A 12,793-nucleotide genomic window follows, 5' to 3' on the forward strand; every position below is an offset into this window, starting at 1 on the left:
AGGGGTCAGGGATGCATCCAGCCCCCACCTGACAGAAAGAGGAAGGAAGGGGAAATGTGAAAACAGAGAACTTCTCTGTGTGGGACCCCTGGCGCTTGGCTGGTTTCTTTACTGTGGAAGAGTCATGCTGGAGTAGGAAGGGCCATGGTCTGAGGTCCAAAGACCCACATCTGAAGATGAGTCTGACAAGCGAATTAGTCTTGCTCCTCTGAGCAAGCTCATTAGTCTCCCTAAGCCACAGCTGGCTCATCTGCAAAACAAAATAAAAATACCCACCCTCACAGAGTTATTGTTGGAAATGAATGAGACAGTTTATGTGCCAGTGTCTAGTCCTGTGCCTGGCATGCAGGCGCTCAGGAAATGCCTCTATAATGAATACACAAATGAACTCTAGAATCACCACCCGCTGGAAAAATGAAAAGCCTGCTTTGGCTTTTCACATCCTGCTGAATAAGAAACATGGCAGGACCCCGTAGGCCTCACCATGCAGCTGGACTCTGACACCTACCACACTGTGTCATTACTGTCCGTTGTTTCCATTACTCTTGCAAGTCCCTTCACATTAGGGCCTTTTCTTGCCTACCTTTAGGATTCTAATATCTAGCCCAGCACCTTATATGGGGTGGGGAAGGTAACATGAAAATCCTCCCATCACAAAACATCTAGAAATGCTGGTGGAAATCTAATGAATATTCTTTTAAACACAAAGAGCTGATGAGCTCACAGTAAGCAAGGGAAATCCCCCGGGACCCAAAGGGAGAGGGAGGCTAAAAGGCAGAGCAGTAAGGTGACACTGTAGCAGCCCAGAAGGCACTTCTCATGGGCCAGGGTTTTTGTGCCCATGTGAGAACAGAAGATGGTGCCTTGGGAGGTGGAACCTGAGACCCTTGTATAAGATCAGGACCTCTGAAAGGCCGCAATCTCAGAGACAAGAAAGACTAGAAAGTGTTTGCTGATCAACACAGGGAAATGAAGATGTCTGCTCAGCCCATACTCAAGGTGAAAACAAAATCATGTATTCTAAAAATCTGCAACCTCAGGTTCACTCTGAGTTTGCAGGTGAAATATACCACCTGTGTGATCCAAAAGCCACCAAGCTAAAAAATTAGAATAGCGTTGTGGGCCAGTGATACCCTAGGGACATACCCTCATCCAAGGATGCTCAGGATTGCCACAGATAAAACCTTGCTAAAGATGAATTTATAATTCAAGATTACAAAACACGGAAAGAAACAATCTGCCACAGGCAAGAGTCAGCTGACACTACAGGAGTGCAATAAACACCAGTTGGCTGAATGAACAAATGATGAATGTTTTGTGCAATTTCTCTCTTCTGAAGAAAAGCCTCTTATTTGTCACTCAGAGAAGGCAGAGCAGATTAGATTAGGATGACTTCATTTTAGAAATGGGAAAATGAAAAAACAGATAGGCAGGATCTCCTGAAATAAGATAGTTTTGTTTTGTTTTGTTTGTTTGATACGGAGTTTTGCTCTTGTTGCCCAGGCTGGAGTGCAATGGCACGATCTCGGGTCACTGCAACCCCTGCCTTGCAGGTTCAAGTGATTCTCCTGCCTCAGCCTCCCAAGTAGCTGGAATCACAGGCACACAACACCACGCCCAGCTATTTTTTGTATTTTTAGTAGAGATGGGGTTTCACCATGTTGACCAGGCTGGTCTCGAACTCCTGACCTCAGGTGATCCGCCTGCCTCAACCTCCCAAAGTGCTGTGATTACAGGCATGCACCATCACGCCCAGTCAAGATAGTTTTTCAGTAGCATAGCTGAAATCTGAGTTGGACCACAAAACTTCTGGTCCAACAACTTCAGGCTAGGTTGCTTCAGTAAATCAGAAAATCAACTGAGCTGGTGGCTTTGATGAGAAGGCTGAGAACCTCAAATGTTCACACTGGGATTAAAGACAGAGGTTTTATAGTGCTCAGCATTTGGCCAACAAGGGTTAGTAAGAAGTATTCTAGGTTATTGTCTATTAGGATCTTTAGTTGTATTTTCAAGTGAGGGCTGATCCACCCACCTTTGAGTCACTAAACACCCTGTGATCTGTCAGTATGCCTTTCAGGTAGAGTCCACAGCCCTAATTCCACAAACTTGGGCCTCCATGAGCACAACCTAACTGATAGGTCCAATTGGATACATGTATACCACTGTAGTCACGGCCACCTGGATTAGAAGGAAATGATCTCACCTCGAACTTACATGGCCTCATTTCTAATCTCTTCTCACTACCACTGCCCTCCTTTCTTCTCCCTGGGTCACGCACTGATTGAGGAATAAAAGTGGACGAGGCTCTCAGGTGGTGGCGTGTGTGGCGGTCGTGACAGTTGTGAGCTCTTTCACATACACTGCTTCTATCACCCCCACCCGCCCCCGCTGTCATGCACACACGCCTGCCTTCATCAGCTCTCCTGCCCTAGGCTACCTCATTCCAGGGACATCAGAGAGGTGACAATGTCTCTTCCTAGAGGAAGCAGCAATGTACTTAGCAGGAAAAATGGTACTTCTGAAACTGAGGTGGGAGAGAAAGTTTCGCCAAAACAAGACTCGCCAAGAAAAGCAGCACTGAGAGCAATGTAAAGCCCAGACAATCTCATGATTTTAAACAGGAACGCTCCTTGGCTTGGCCTCTTACTTAGAGACAAAGAGGTCAGAACTTTGAAGCCAACAAGCAAAGAAACTCCACAGAAAAATGTTGCCTGCTTGTGAATGTCCAGTCCACTGGGACTGGAGGAGGAAAGGGGTGGAGGGAGGAGAGCAGGGGGAGCCACAGGAAAAATGACTCACTGCTCTGAGAACAGCCTTTTCCAGACCTCTGTCCAGGCAGCTGTCTGAGGGAGGACTGAGGCTGGGGCACCCTCTGAGCTCAGGCACGCAAAGCACCTGAGTCCACAGGGGGCTGAGGGTGACCCAGCAAGCACCTGAAACCCACCCCAGATCCCATCCACTGACAGGCCCCAGCGGATGGTTTGGAGAAGCTTTTGAAATCCTTTGTTGTCTCTTGATTCTAAAAATTCACCCATGAGCTAAGCAAGGCCTCAACAAGGTGGAGAGAGCCCTCCTGTTTCCCCAGCAGCCTTCCTTTTGGTGTGTGAACAAACACAACCACGAAGAACAGCGTAATTCAGACACAGCACAGGCAAGTGTTACATAAATTCAGACATACCTTATATTATTTGACCATCAGAACAACCATGCACTAAAAATCTGCCCTAAAGCAACTAGTCTGTTAGTAGAAACCGGTCCTGGTACAAGCACCAGCGTTAAGGACATTCCCTCTACTTGGTTCTAAAATCTACGGTGGATTTTAGGTTCTAAAATATGAAGTCAGATGTGGCAAGGAAGTCAGACAGGGAAGACCAAACGCCCACCCATCCTGCTTTCTCCAGTGGAGTGTTCTTTTCTTTTTCCCTGAACAATGAGTAGTCGATCAAAGGTAGATTAAAAGTTGGAGGCTGACATTCCCATAAAATGATTGGTGGTCCAGCCACACTCCCACTGCTCTACTTCTATATATGCAGAGAGAAATGTTTCAGTCAAACACCAAAATAATACTGGTATTTCTGGTGGGAGGAATTTGCTTTTTTGAACTTCTCTATATTGTTCGCTTTTTAAAAAATAATCATTTATGATATTTATTAAAACAACCAATTCATTACTTAAAAAATGTTGAAGGCTGGAGAGAGAAGATGCATTTGCAGTTTACTCACTCATTCTACAGCCAACATTTAGCGGGCACTTAGTATGCGCCAGGCACCATACCAGGGATACAGCAGTGAGCACGGTGCCTGCTAGCAGGCAGCTCAGAATCTAGTGGGAGAAACAGACAGAGAATACACCAACAAGAAAAGCACCAGCAACAGGCACAGTACAGAAAATGCCAATTGGTGGGGGATTCTCTGAGGAGATGGTATCTGGGAAGAGACTTGGATGGCAAGAAGGAGTTGGCCATGGGATGGCAGAGGATGAAGCCCTTGAGCAGAGAAACCACCAGTGCGCAAAGCCCAGGATGCAGAACAGCCAGGACAAAAGTGGGGTTGTGGCCAGTGAGATGAGACCAGCAGGATCAGCAGGACCCAGATCCCATGAGTGGGGAGGAAAAACGATTTCACTGCAAGTGTGATGGGGGCTTTTAAGCATGGGAATGTATGGCTTTATTTCTGTTTTAAAAGATCCATCTGGCTGAGCAGAAAATGGATTGGGGTAGGAGGGTACAAGAGTGGAAACAGTCTCCTAGAAAAAAAGATATTCAGTGTCTAGGCAAGAGAAGATGGTGGCTTGGACTACACAGATCAAGGTGTCTCAACCTTGGCACTATGGCTAGATAATTCTCGGTTGTGGAGGCTGTCCTGTGCGTTAAAGGCTGTATCGTAGCATCCCTGGCCTCCACCCACTAGATACCGGTAGCATATTGCCAAATGTCCCCTATAGGCCCAAATCTCCCCTGGTCAAGGGTCACTAGACTAGGGGTGGTGGTGCAGGCAGAGAGCGGCAGACAGTCTCAATGGGTTTGGGAGGTACAGCTGGCAGGACCTGCAGATGAAATGACTGTGGAAAGTGAGAGAAAGAAGAGTCGTGAAAAAATTTGCATCATAACAGAAAAATATGATTTTTTAAAAAACAAGCTGTTTTTATGTCTTTTACAGAACTACCTCTCTTCTTTTTCAATCACTTTCCTTCTAGGAAGCACGGTTCCGATGGAGGAGGGCAAGGAGTCAAATGCTGTCAGGAGGAGTTGGGGGTCACTGGAGCTTTCCGTGGTCCCCTGGTCTCTGTGCCTATTGAATATGTTGAGTGGGGAACTGGCTCTCCCCAGAATAAAAGACTGTTAGGTGCCTCCCCAAGACAAGCCTATGTGCTCTCAAACTAATTAGCATCATGTTCAAATCCTTGAAGAACTGAGAGAGGCAAAGACAGAGCTGCTGAGCATTTCACACCCTGGAAGGCATGTTAAGCAACTTGGCTCTAGCCTCCAAATCTGGTCACCACGTGTCCCAGCTGCGGTGGAATGTCTGGGGGTGAAGTTGAAAGGGTAAAAGTGACTCAGAGATGAGGCAATCCTTCTCCTGAACAGCGGTTAAGCATCTTTGGTTGTTATCTTGAGGCTGTTCTGCTTCAAAGCAGCTTAGGCCTCCAGGGGTGGGCACGGACGGAACGTCAAGGGACTAGGTGTGGTCTGAAACCTGGAAGTCTAGGGACTTACGTGCACGGCACGACAGCAGGGATGCACTGTTCACACAGTGTCAATCTGCCCCTGGGACTGTGACAGAGTAGCCTTGCTTGAGAGGACAGAAGTCTTGGGCCTCTCATTTAAAATTCCTAGCGTTCTGCTTAGGAAAGCTGTTCTACGATGAAATGATAACAGGAATAAAAACAATGTACAAAAGGACATGTTGACTCTAGCTTTGAGAATAGGAATTCAACATTCAGCTCTAGAGACAGAGTTCCTTGTGATGGAAGGGCCCATCACTGTCACTGAAAAAAGAGGAAGAAAGGGAGGGATCTGTGGAAGGCCAGGAAGGAAATCTTAAAGAGGTCACAGGGTTGCTGAATTTTCCAAGACCCAGGCATGGATTCCTCAGGGGCCCAGGTTACAGAAAGGTGGAGCTCCAGGTGGTGGTGGGCACTAACTCAACACTTCCTAGCAGGACAGGCAAGGTCTTGTTACAGCAAACTCCAAAGGACCATCTGCATTCCTTTCTATGAGGGAATTTTGCTGTATCAAAGGTTGCTTGAAATAAGAGTCCGTTTACGTAGAAAGGAGGGGAAATTGTCCGGTCCTGCGGGCATCTGTTGCAACGGCATTGACTCTCACAGGATTTGATGAGCTGAGAGAGTGAGGCTGGCCTCGTTTATAGAAGGCCAAGGTAGTAAAACAGAGAGTAAGCTGGGCTTGGAACTCTACGTCCAAGTCCAAACTATCCTTGCTGCTTCAAAACCACAGACCCAAAGGCATACTGCAAAATTTGAGCTTGGAACTCTTCAATCGGTAACACGGGTATCCGAATGAACATCAAACATATCTTATGGGACCGTGTTTGTAGAAGGGCCTTGTAAAACAATACAGTGTTAATGTAGGTACACGGTATCATTACTGCAGTATTGCATAATGATTATAACAAGTGGTGACTGTTGGCCAAGATAACTCTCTCCCCAGCTATAAAATGGCATCTCTCTGCAATACCACGAGAATGCAAACATAGTTTCATTTCTAAGAAGCTAAGAAGGTTCTAAGAAACTTGTTCCCCTTAACAGAAAAAGAAAAAGAGCAAGGTGTCCTCTGCAGTCATTTGATCGGCAATCCCAGAGCCGGAAGTGCCCCTTGGTCTGAGCTCTCCCACTTCAGCCGTCCTGAGAATGGCTCACCGTCACCACCACGTAGAAGCACCAAATCACCGAGGTGAAATGAAAGACGACCAGCTGTCCAGATTCATTGAACTTGCTGTGTTTGACCTTGGAGAGATGAAGCCGTTTGCTGATTTTCTAAAGAATAAAGAAAACCCCTCATATTAATATACAAAGGTATCCATACTGGGCAGGTTTCAAACTCCTGTTTTCTCCCCACAAAAGGGTTGAACATCTTTAGAAGTTTGCAGCTGGCCATAATCCAAGGTATTTGGTGTAAGCCTACTGTGTGCATACAGTGCTTGGTCTAAGGCAAGCATTTTGAGAAAGTGGCAAGATGAATGCCTCTAGCCTATGTGTAAAGAAAATATCCCCAATTACTCCATGTGCCACAGACCCATAGGGAGACCATCTCCAGACAGCTTTCTCTCTGGGTAATAAATACTGCCGTTCCATGTGCTGATTAAAGGAGGCTGTGAGAGGGAACAGAACTCAAAGCGTGGTGAAGGAAGCCCAGGCAATAGACCCAACCAGCGCAAGCAAGTTGGAGGATGAATGGGTGCAGAGCTGCGGTTTCCTCCAAGGCCAGGTCCTCCACCCCAAGGCACCTCCCCAGCTTCTGATCTCAGAATCCAGACATGTCACTTACATCTAAAATGTACTCCTGAACCACAGCGTGCAAGATGATGGTGATGAAGATGTAGAACAAGATTGTGACCAGGTCCTTAGGGCCATAGTGGTAGTGCACGGTCTCACTGTCTGTGGAGGTAATAAAAGTCCCATCAGCATCCCTGGGGGAAGGAAATACTCTGGGACCCAAAACTGAAATGAGATGGGAAGCAAAATGTGCCATCAAATGGTACCCATTTGCTATAGCCCCAGACTCAGAAGAAGGTTTCTGGTTTCTGCCCCAGATTCCTACCCACCCTCTGGTCTTAGCCCTTGGAAGCACCAACGAAGGTGACTAAGGAGAACCAAGTGCATGGCTGCATTGTCATAACAGTATCTCCCAAGTCAGTGCAGCAGAGCACAGCGGTTAGTAGCCAGGGTTGGAGACCACCAATCCCCATCACTGGCTCTATCACTCCCTAACTGTGTGACTGTGGATAAAGGACTAACCTCTTTGAGCCTCAATTTCCTCCCCTGTAAAATGGGACTACAGTTATGCTTTCTCAAGAAAGCACCGCATAAGGGCTGAAGGTGGACTCAGAAGCTGGACTCCTCAGTTTGTACCGCAGCTCTGTCCCATGTGTCCCAGGGGTATCTATCTCCATGTGTGACTTTTCTGTACCTCAGTTTTCTCATCTGAAAAATGAGGGCAACATTTCCTGCATAGTAGGTTTATTATGAGAATTAAATGAATAAATGCGAAGTGCTTAGAACAGTGTCTGGCACCTAGTAAGTGCTATATACATACTTGCTATTATTTTTGTTGTTGGGCTATGGTAAGGATCAAATGAGATAATTTGCTTACAACAATGCCAACAATTTACAGGAAGTCTGTTTAAATGGTAGCTTATTAAAATACAATTTAATAGTAATAAATGAGACCGCATCCCAGGTAGAGCAATCTTGTGAAACTCTGCCGTTGCAGCCTGTGGACAGGGGAGAATCTGCATGCTTGCTCCAGTCAGTGGGCAGCAGGCTGCGGGGCTGTGAGCCTGGTGGCCGTGTGCCTGGGTCTGGTCTGCTCTCTGCAACCCCCACCTCCACCAGGCAAATGGCTGCTCTCCAGCTGTGTTGCATTCGCTCTGAGTCACACACACATGAGTCATCTCGCTGCTGAGATGCATTTACCAGAAGGTAGCCAGGCTGAGTTTGTTTCAGGGTGGCCAGGGAACAAAGTCAAGCTGACTGGGTCACTCTGGGAGTCCACCCTAATCTCAGCCACCCTAGACTGAGGGAATGTAACGGTGGGCAGTGGTGAGAGGGTGGGAGGAGGTGGCAAGGACAGAGAGAGCATGATCTTTGAAATCAGACAAACTTTCCTTTTTCCTCTCCCTCTTCCTTTCCACAAAGACCTCTTCTGTGAGAGGCACTGGGCTAACTGTTGAAACATGGAGATAAAAGACACCACCCCTGGTTGGAAAACATACAGTGCAGCAGGGAGACTAACAGACAGATGTACAATTACACTACAGACAGGCAGCACTCCCAAGAGGCACACACAGTGAGCCACAGCAGGCGAGGGCCCCGCTCTGGCTAGGGGGAAGGTGGTGGGTAAACTGTTCACTGGTCAGGGTGAACAGGACAGCATCGGAACTTGGGGACCAGCAGGGGAGGCCGTTGCGGGGGCGGAGGGCATCCTAGCCAGAGAAAGCCACATCCACAAAGAATGAAGGGACTGTGGCTGGAGTGCTGGGGGCGGAGGAGAGGTCACCATGGTGAGTGGCAGGCTGCTGTGCATGGCCTTGTATGCCATGTGAAAGGGTGTGGACTTTATCCTGAAGGCAACGTGGAAACATCGAAGAATTCAAATTAAACAGGAAAATGATGACATTTGCGTTCTGGAACATTTACTCTGGCAGCAGTGAACATGCCCAGAGGTAAGGACACCAGTTAGAAAGCTGTTCCTGTGATCCAGGTAAGAAGCCACAGGGCATGAATCAAGGCAGGAGAAGAGAAAGGAAGGGAGAAGGAGGGCTGTCAGTGAGAGAGAGCTGATAAGCCTATGCCACTGAGGACTGAAGGGCTGGGATCCAGGACGGGGAGTCAGGCACCGAAGACCCGAGGAGAAGACATGAAGATGAGGGAGAGGAGACTCATGGCCCTGCCTCTGCTCTACCACGTGTGACGCCAGGATTACATTTTCCTTGCCTTCTTCATAAAGAGATCGATTAGGTGGCTGCATATTTTGAAATTATAAAATCACTAAACACAGTTTCATCATCAAGATCATCCTTATTAGGTAAAATGGGATTTATACTCAACCAAACAAGCACAGTCCAAAAATCAGTGAAACAGTACCTGACAAGACCTTAGATTAGCTATTTTAAAGCCCTTTAAGAGGGTCACCTGCTATTCTTGATCCCAAATAGTAGGGTTCCAAAGAGATGTGACCATAGTCTGAAATCCTTGTTGAAACTAGAATGAATGTAGAAATAAACACAGACTCGTGTTCCTTTGCTGTTGAGAGCTGCACACACGTATCCTCATTGGCTGACAAACCATGCACAGGGCTCCATGCTGGGTGCTGGGAGACGGCAGTGAGCAAGGTGGGCACAGCCCCTGCCCTCTTGGAGCTTAGCGGGTACACACCAAATCCTCGTACACTTAAACACCAGCAGCCAAAGAACTGTAACTCAACAACAAAAACCAAACAACCTGATTCTAAAAGGGACAAAGTTCTTGAAGAGACATTTCTCCAAAGAAGAAATACAAATGGCCAATAAAGACATGAAAGATACTCAACACCACTCATTAGGGCAATGCAAATCAAAACCACAACAAGGTTATCTCCTCACACCCATTAGGATGGCTACAATGAAGAAAAATAAATAAATAAAATAAAATAAAAACCAGAAAACAACAAGTATTGGTGAGGATGTGGAGAAACTGGAAACTTTGTACATTGTTGGTGGGAGGGTAAAATGGTACAGCCACTGCAGAAAACAGTATAGTGATTCTTCAGAAAGTTAACAATACAATTACCACATATTTCAGCAATTCCACTTCTGGGTGGTAGGGTAATTGGGGGGTCAGATTTCAGTAAAATATTTGTACATCCATGTCCATAACAGCACTATTCACAATAGCCAAAAAGATGGAAGCGACACAGGTGTCCGTGGATTGACGAATGAATAAACAACATGTGCTGTACATATACAGTGGAAGATGATTCAGCCTTTAAAAAAAAGGAAATTCTGACACATGCTGCAACATGGATGGACCTCGAGGACAGTAGACTAAGTTAAATAAGTCAATCACAAAAGGACAAATACTGTATGATTCCATTCATATATGAGTTACCTAGACTAGTCAAATTTAGAGACAGAAAGCAGAATGGTGGTTACCAAGGGCTGGGAGTGGGAGGAACAGGAAGTGCTATTTCATGGGTGCAGGGTTTGTTTTGCAAGACGAAAAGAGTTCTGAAGATTGGTTGTACAATAACGTGAATGTACTTAACAGTACTGAACTGTACACTTAGAAATGGTTAAGACGGTAAGTTTTACGTTATGTGTATTTTACAATTTAAAAAACAGTAACAGCCGGGGATGTCAATGCTCTGAAAAAACCCGCATGCAGGTGTGTCAATGCTCTGAAGTGGACTGAAGGCTGGGGGTGTGGAGCAGAAGGTTGGAGACCTGCAGAGGTGGGAGATCAGGAAGGACCCCTTAGAGGTCAGGGCAAGACATGTGGACTGTACCCTAAAGGAATGAAAGCTACTGGAGGAGTTTAGTCACATGTTCATACAGAAATCTCTTCCTGCCACAGGGAGAACGGGTTAGAGCGGCAAGGCTGGAAGAGCAGTCAGGAGGCGCCCGCAGGAATTCCAGGTGGAGCAATGGCAGAAGACATGTGCGTCGGGTAGACTCCGTGACGGAATCAAAAGAACCAGCTAACACGCTGGCTATGCAGATTGATTCAATCATCGTAACTATCTCATGAGATGAACAAGGAAAGTGAATGAGGAAGGAGTTCACAGAGTTAAGGGACACAGTCTGTTTCTTGGGTTTCTTCATTCCTAGAACCCAGCCACCAAATGCCACCTCAAGGTCAACACAGCCCCCCATTCCACTCCATCACCGCTCCATTTCTGGTAACATGCCATTCCTCTGACCTCTTATTCCTACTATCATAAGGAACAGCTTCACACACAAATACTCAAAACTATATTCTAATTTGCAGAAATTATCTCCATGGCTTCCCTCCTTACCTGCTATCTTCCTACTTTTTGTTTTGTTTTTCGAGACAGTCTCGCTCTGTCACCCAGGCTGGAGTGTAATGGCACAATCTCGGCTCACCACAACCTCCTGGGTTCAAGCAATTCTCTTGCCTCAGCCTCCCAAGTAGCTGGGATTACAGGCGCGGGCCACCACATCCAGCAAATTTTTTTTGTATTTTTAGTAGAGATGAGGTTTTGCCATGTTGGCCAGGCTGGTCTTGAACTCCTGACCTAAGGTGATCCACCTGCCTTGGCCTCCTAAAGTGCTGGGATTACAGGTGTGAGCCACCACACCCAGCCCTATCTTCCTACTTTTGATCAGAGGAGGAAAGTATTACGTTGGTGCAAAAGTAGTAATAAGTTGGCTTGGCGCTTTCTGTTTTCATAGAGCTACAGAGGTTGGACCTTTGTCCTCTTCTGGGTGCCTATAAACAAACTGTTGTTTTTGATTTTTTTTTTCTTTTTAAATTTTGGTTGCTCACTAATTCTTACAAAAATCCTCACACAAGACCGGGCGCAGTGGTTTACGCCTGTAATCCCAGCACTTTGGGAGGCCAAGGCAGGCAGATCACGAGGTCAGGAGATCGAGACCATCCTGGCTAACACGGTAAAACTCCGTCTCTACTAAAAATACAAAAAAAAAAAAAAAAATTTAGCCAGGTATGGTGGCGGGTACCTGTAGTCCCAGCTACCCAGAAGGCTGAGGCAGGAGAATGGCATGAACCCGGGAGGTAGAGCTTGCAGTGAGCTGAGATTGTGCCACTGCACTCCAGCCTGGGCGACAGAGCAACACTCCATCACAAACAAATAAATAAATATCCTCACACGACCCAGGTTAGAGCTCCCACTTCTCATAGACTGCCCCTGTCGTGCATGAGCTCTCAAAAAGAACAGCAATCGTTTGGCAATAATCTATTATATTTTTTTAGAAGAATAAGTCCAGCACATCTCTGGCCTATGAGGCCAGACAGGTGACTCTGATTTTAGACCAAAACAAAATGCCTACAAGGGCGCAGGGGGAGCACAAATGAGCCAGGTGGTCCAGGTGTCTTAAGATAGCTGCTTTCAATACAGAGGCCCACTGCATCAAGCAGGTCATATTCTTCACTTCCACAGAGAAATATGCTTTACACTGTTTTCCTTTAAACACATCACCCTCTTGGTCTATGTTTCACATCTCCACTTTGAGAGAAACAAGTTTAAGAGATATCCACTGACCTTTTAACCTTACTAAATAAATACACATTAAAACTGAGATAAACGGTAGCAACAGGCAGCCTCGGTGTCAGGGACACACTAGAGAGGGGGGGCACATCCCACACTGTGTCCCGCAGGGGTGAGGGAGGCAGTGGCGAAGCTGTATCTCAGTCACTGTGGCTACGGGAGAGGCGCAACCCAGTGGCTGGAGTCCCAATATTTCAAAAGCAAAGAAAAATCTTTATGTGGAATCATCTGATTTTAAAATGCTGGTGACTAATTCGAAATTTTTAAAAACACTGTATGGGCCAACACCAGACTGGCCAAAGAAAACACATCTGTGGGCCAACTCTG

The 12,793-nt window shown here is 46.5% G+C and overlaps 1 protein-coding gene across 1 annotated transcript in view; it reads right to left on the bottom strand.

The window, feature by feature from the left end:
• Window positions 1–12,793, bottom strand: part of TRAM2 (translocation associated membrane protein 2) — an 80,540-nt gene that overhangs the window by 12,324 nt on the left and 55,423 nt on the right. The window contains exons 3-4 of the mRNA XM_003897735.5: window positions 7,007–7,116; window positions 6,379–6,495 (exon numbers count right to left, since the gene is read on the bottom strand). Of these exons, the coding sequence (XP_003897784.1) occupies window positions 6,379–6,495; window positions 7,007–7,116 (227 nt within the window). The remainder of the gene's footprint in view (window positions 1–6,378; window positions 6,496–7,006; window positions 7,117–12,793) is intronic.

This window comes from Papio anubis, chromosome 6 (genome assembly GCF_008728515.1).
Source record: "Papio anubis isolate 15944 chromosome 6, Panubis1.0, whole genome shotgun sequence".
NCBI classification, from domain to species: domain Eukaryota; kingdom Metazoa; phylum Chordata; class Mammalia; order Primates; family Cercopithecidae; genus Papio; species Papio anubis.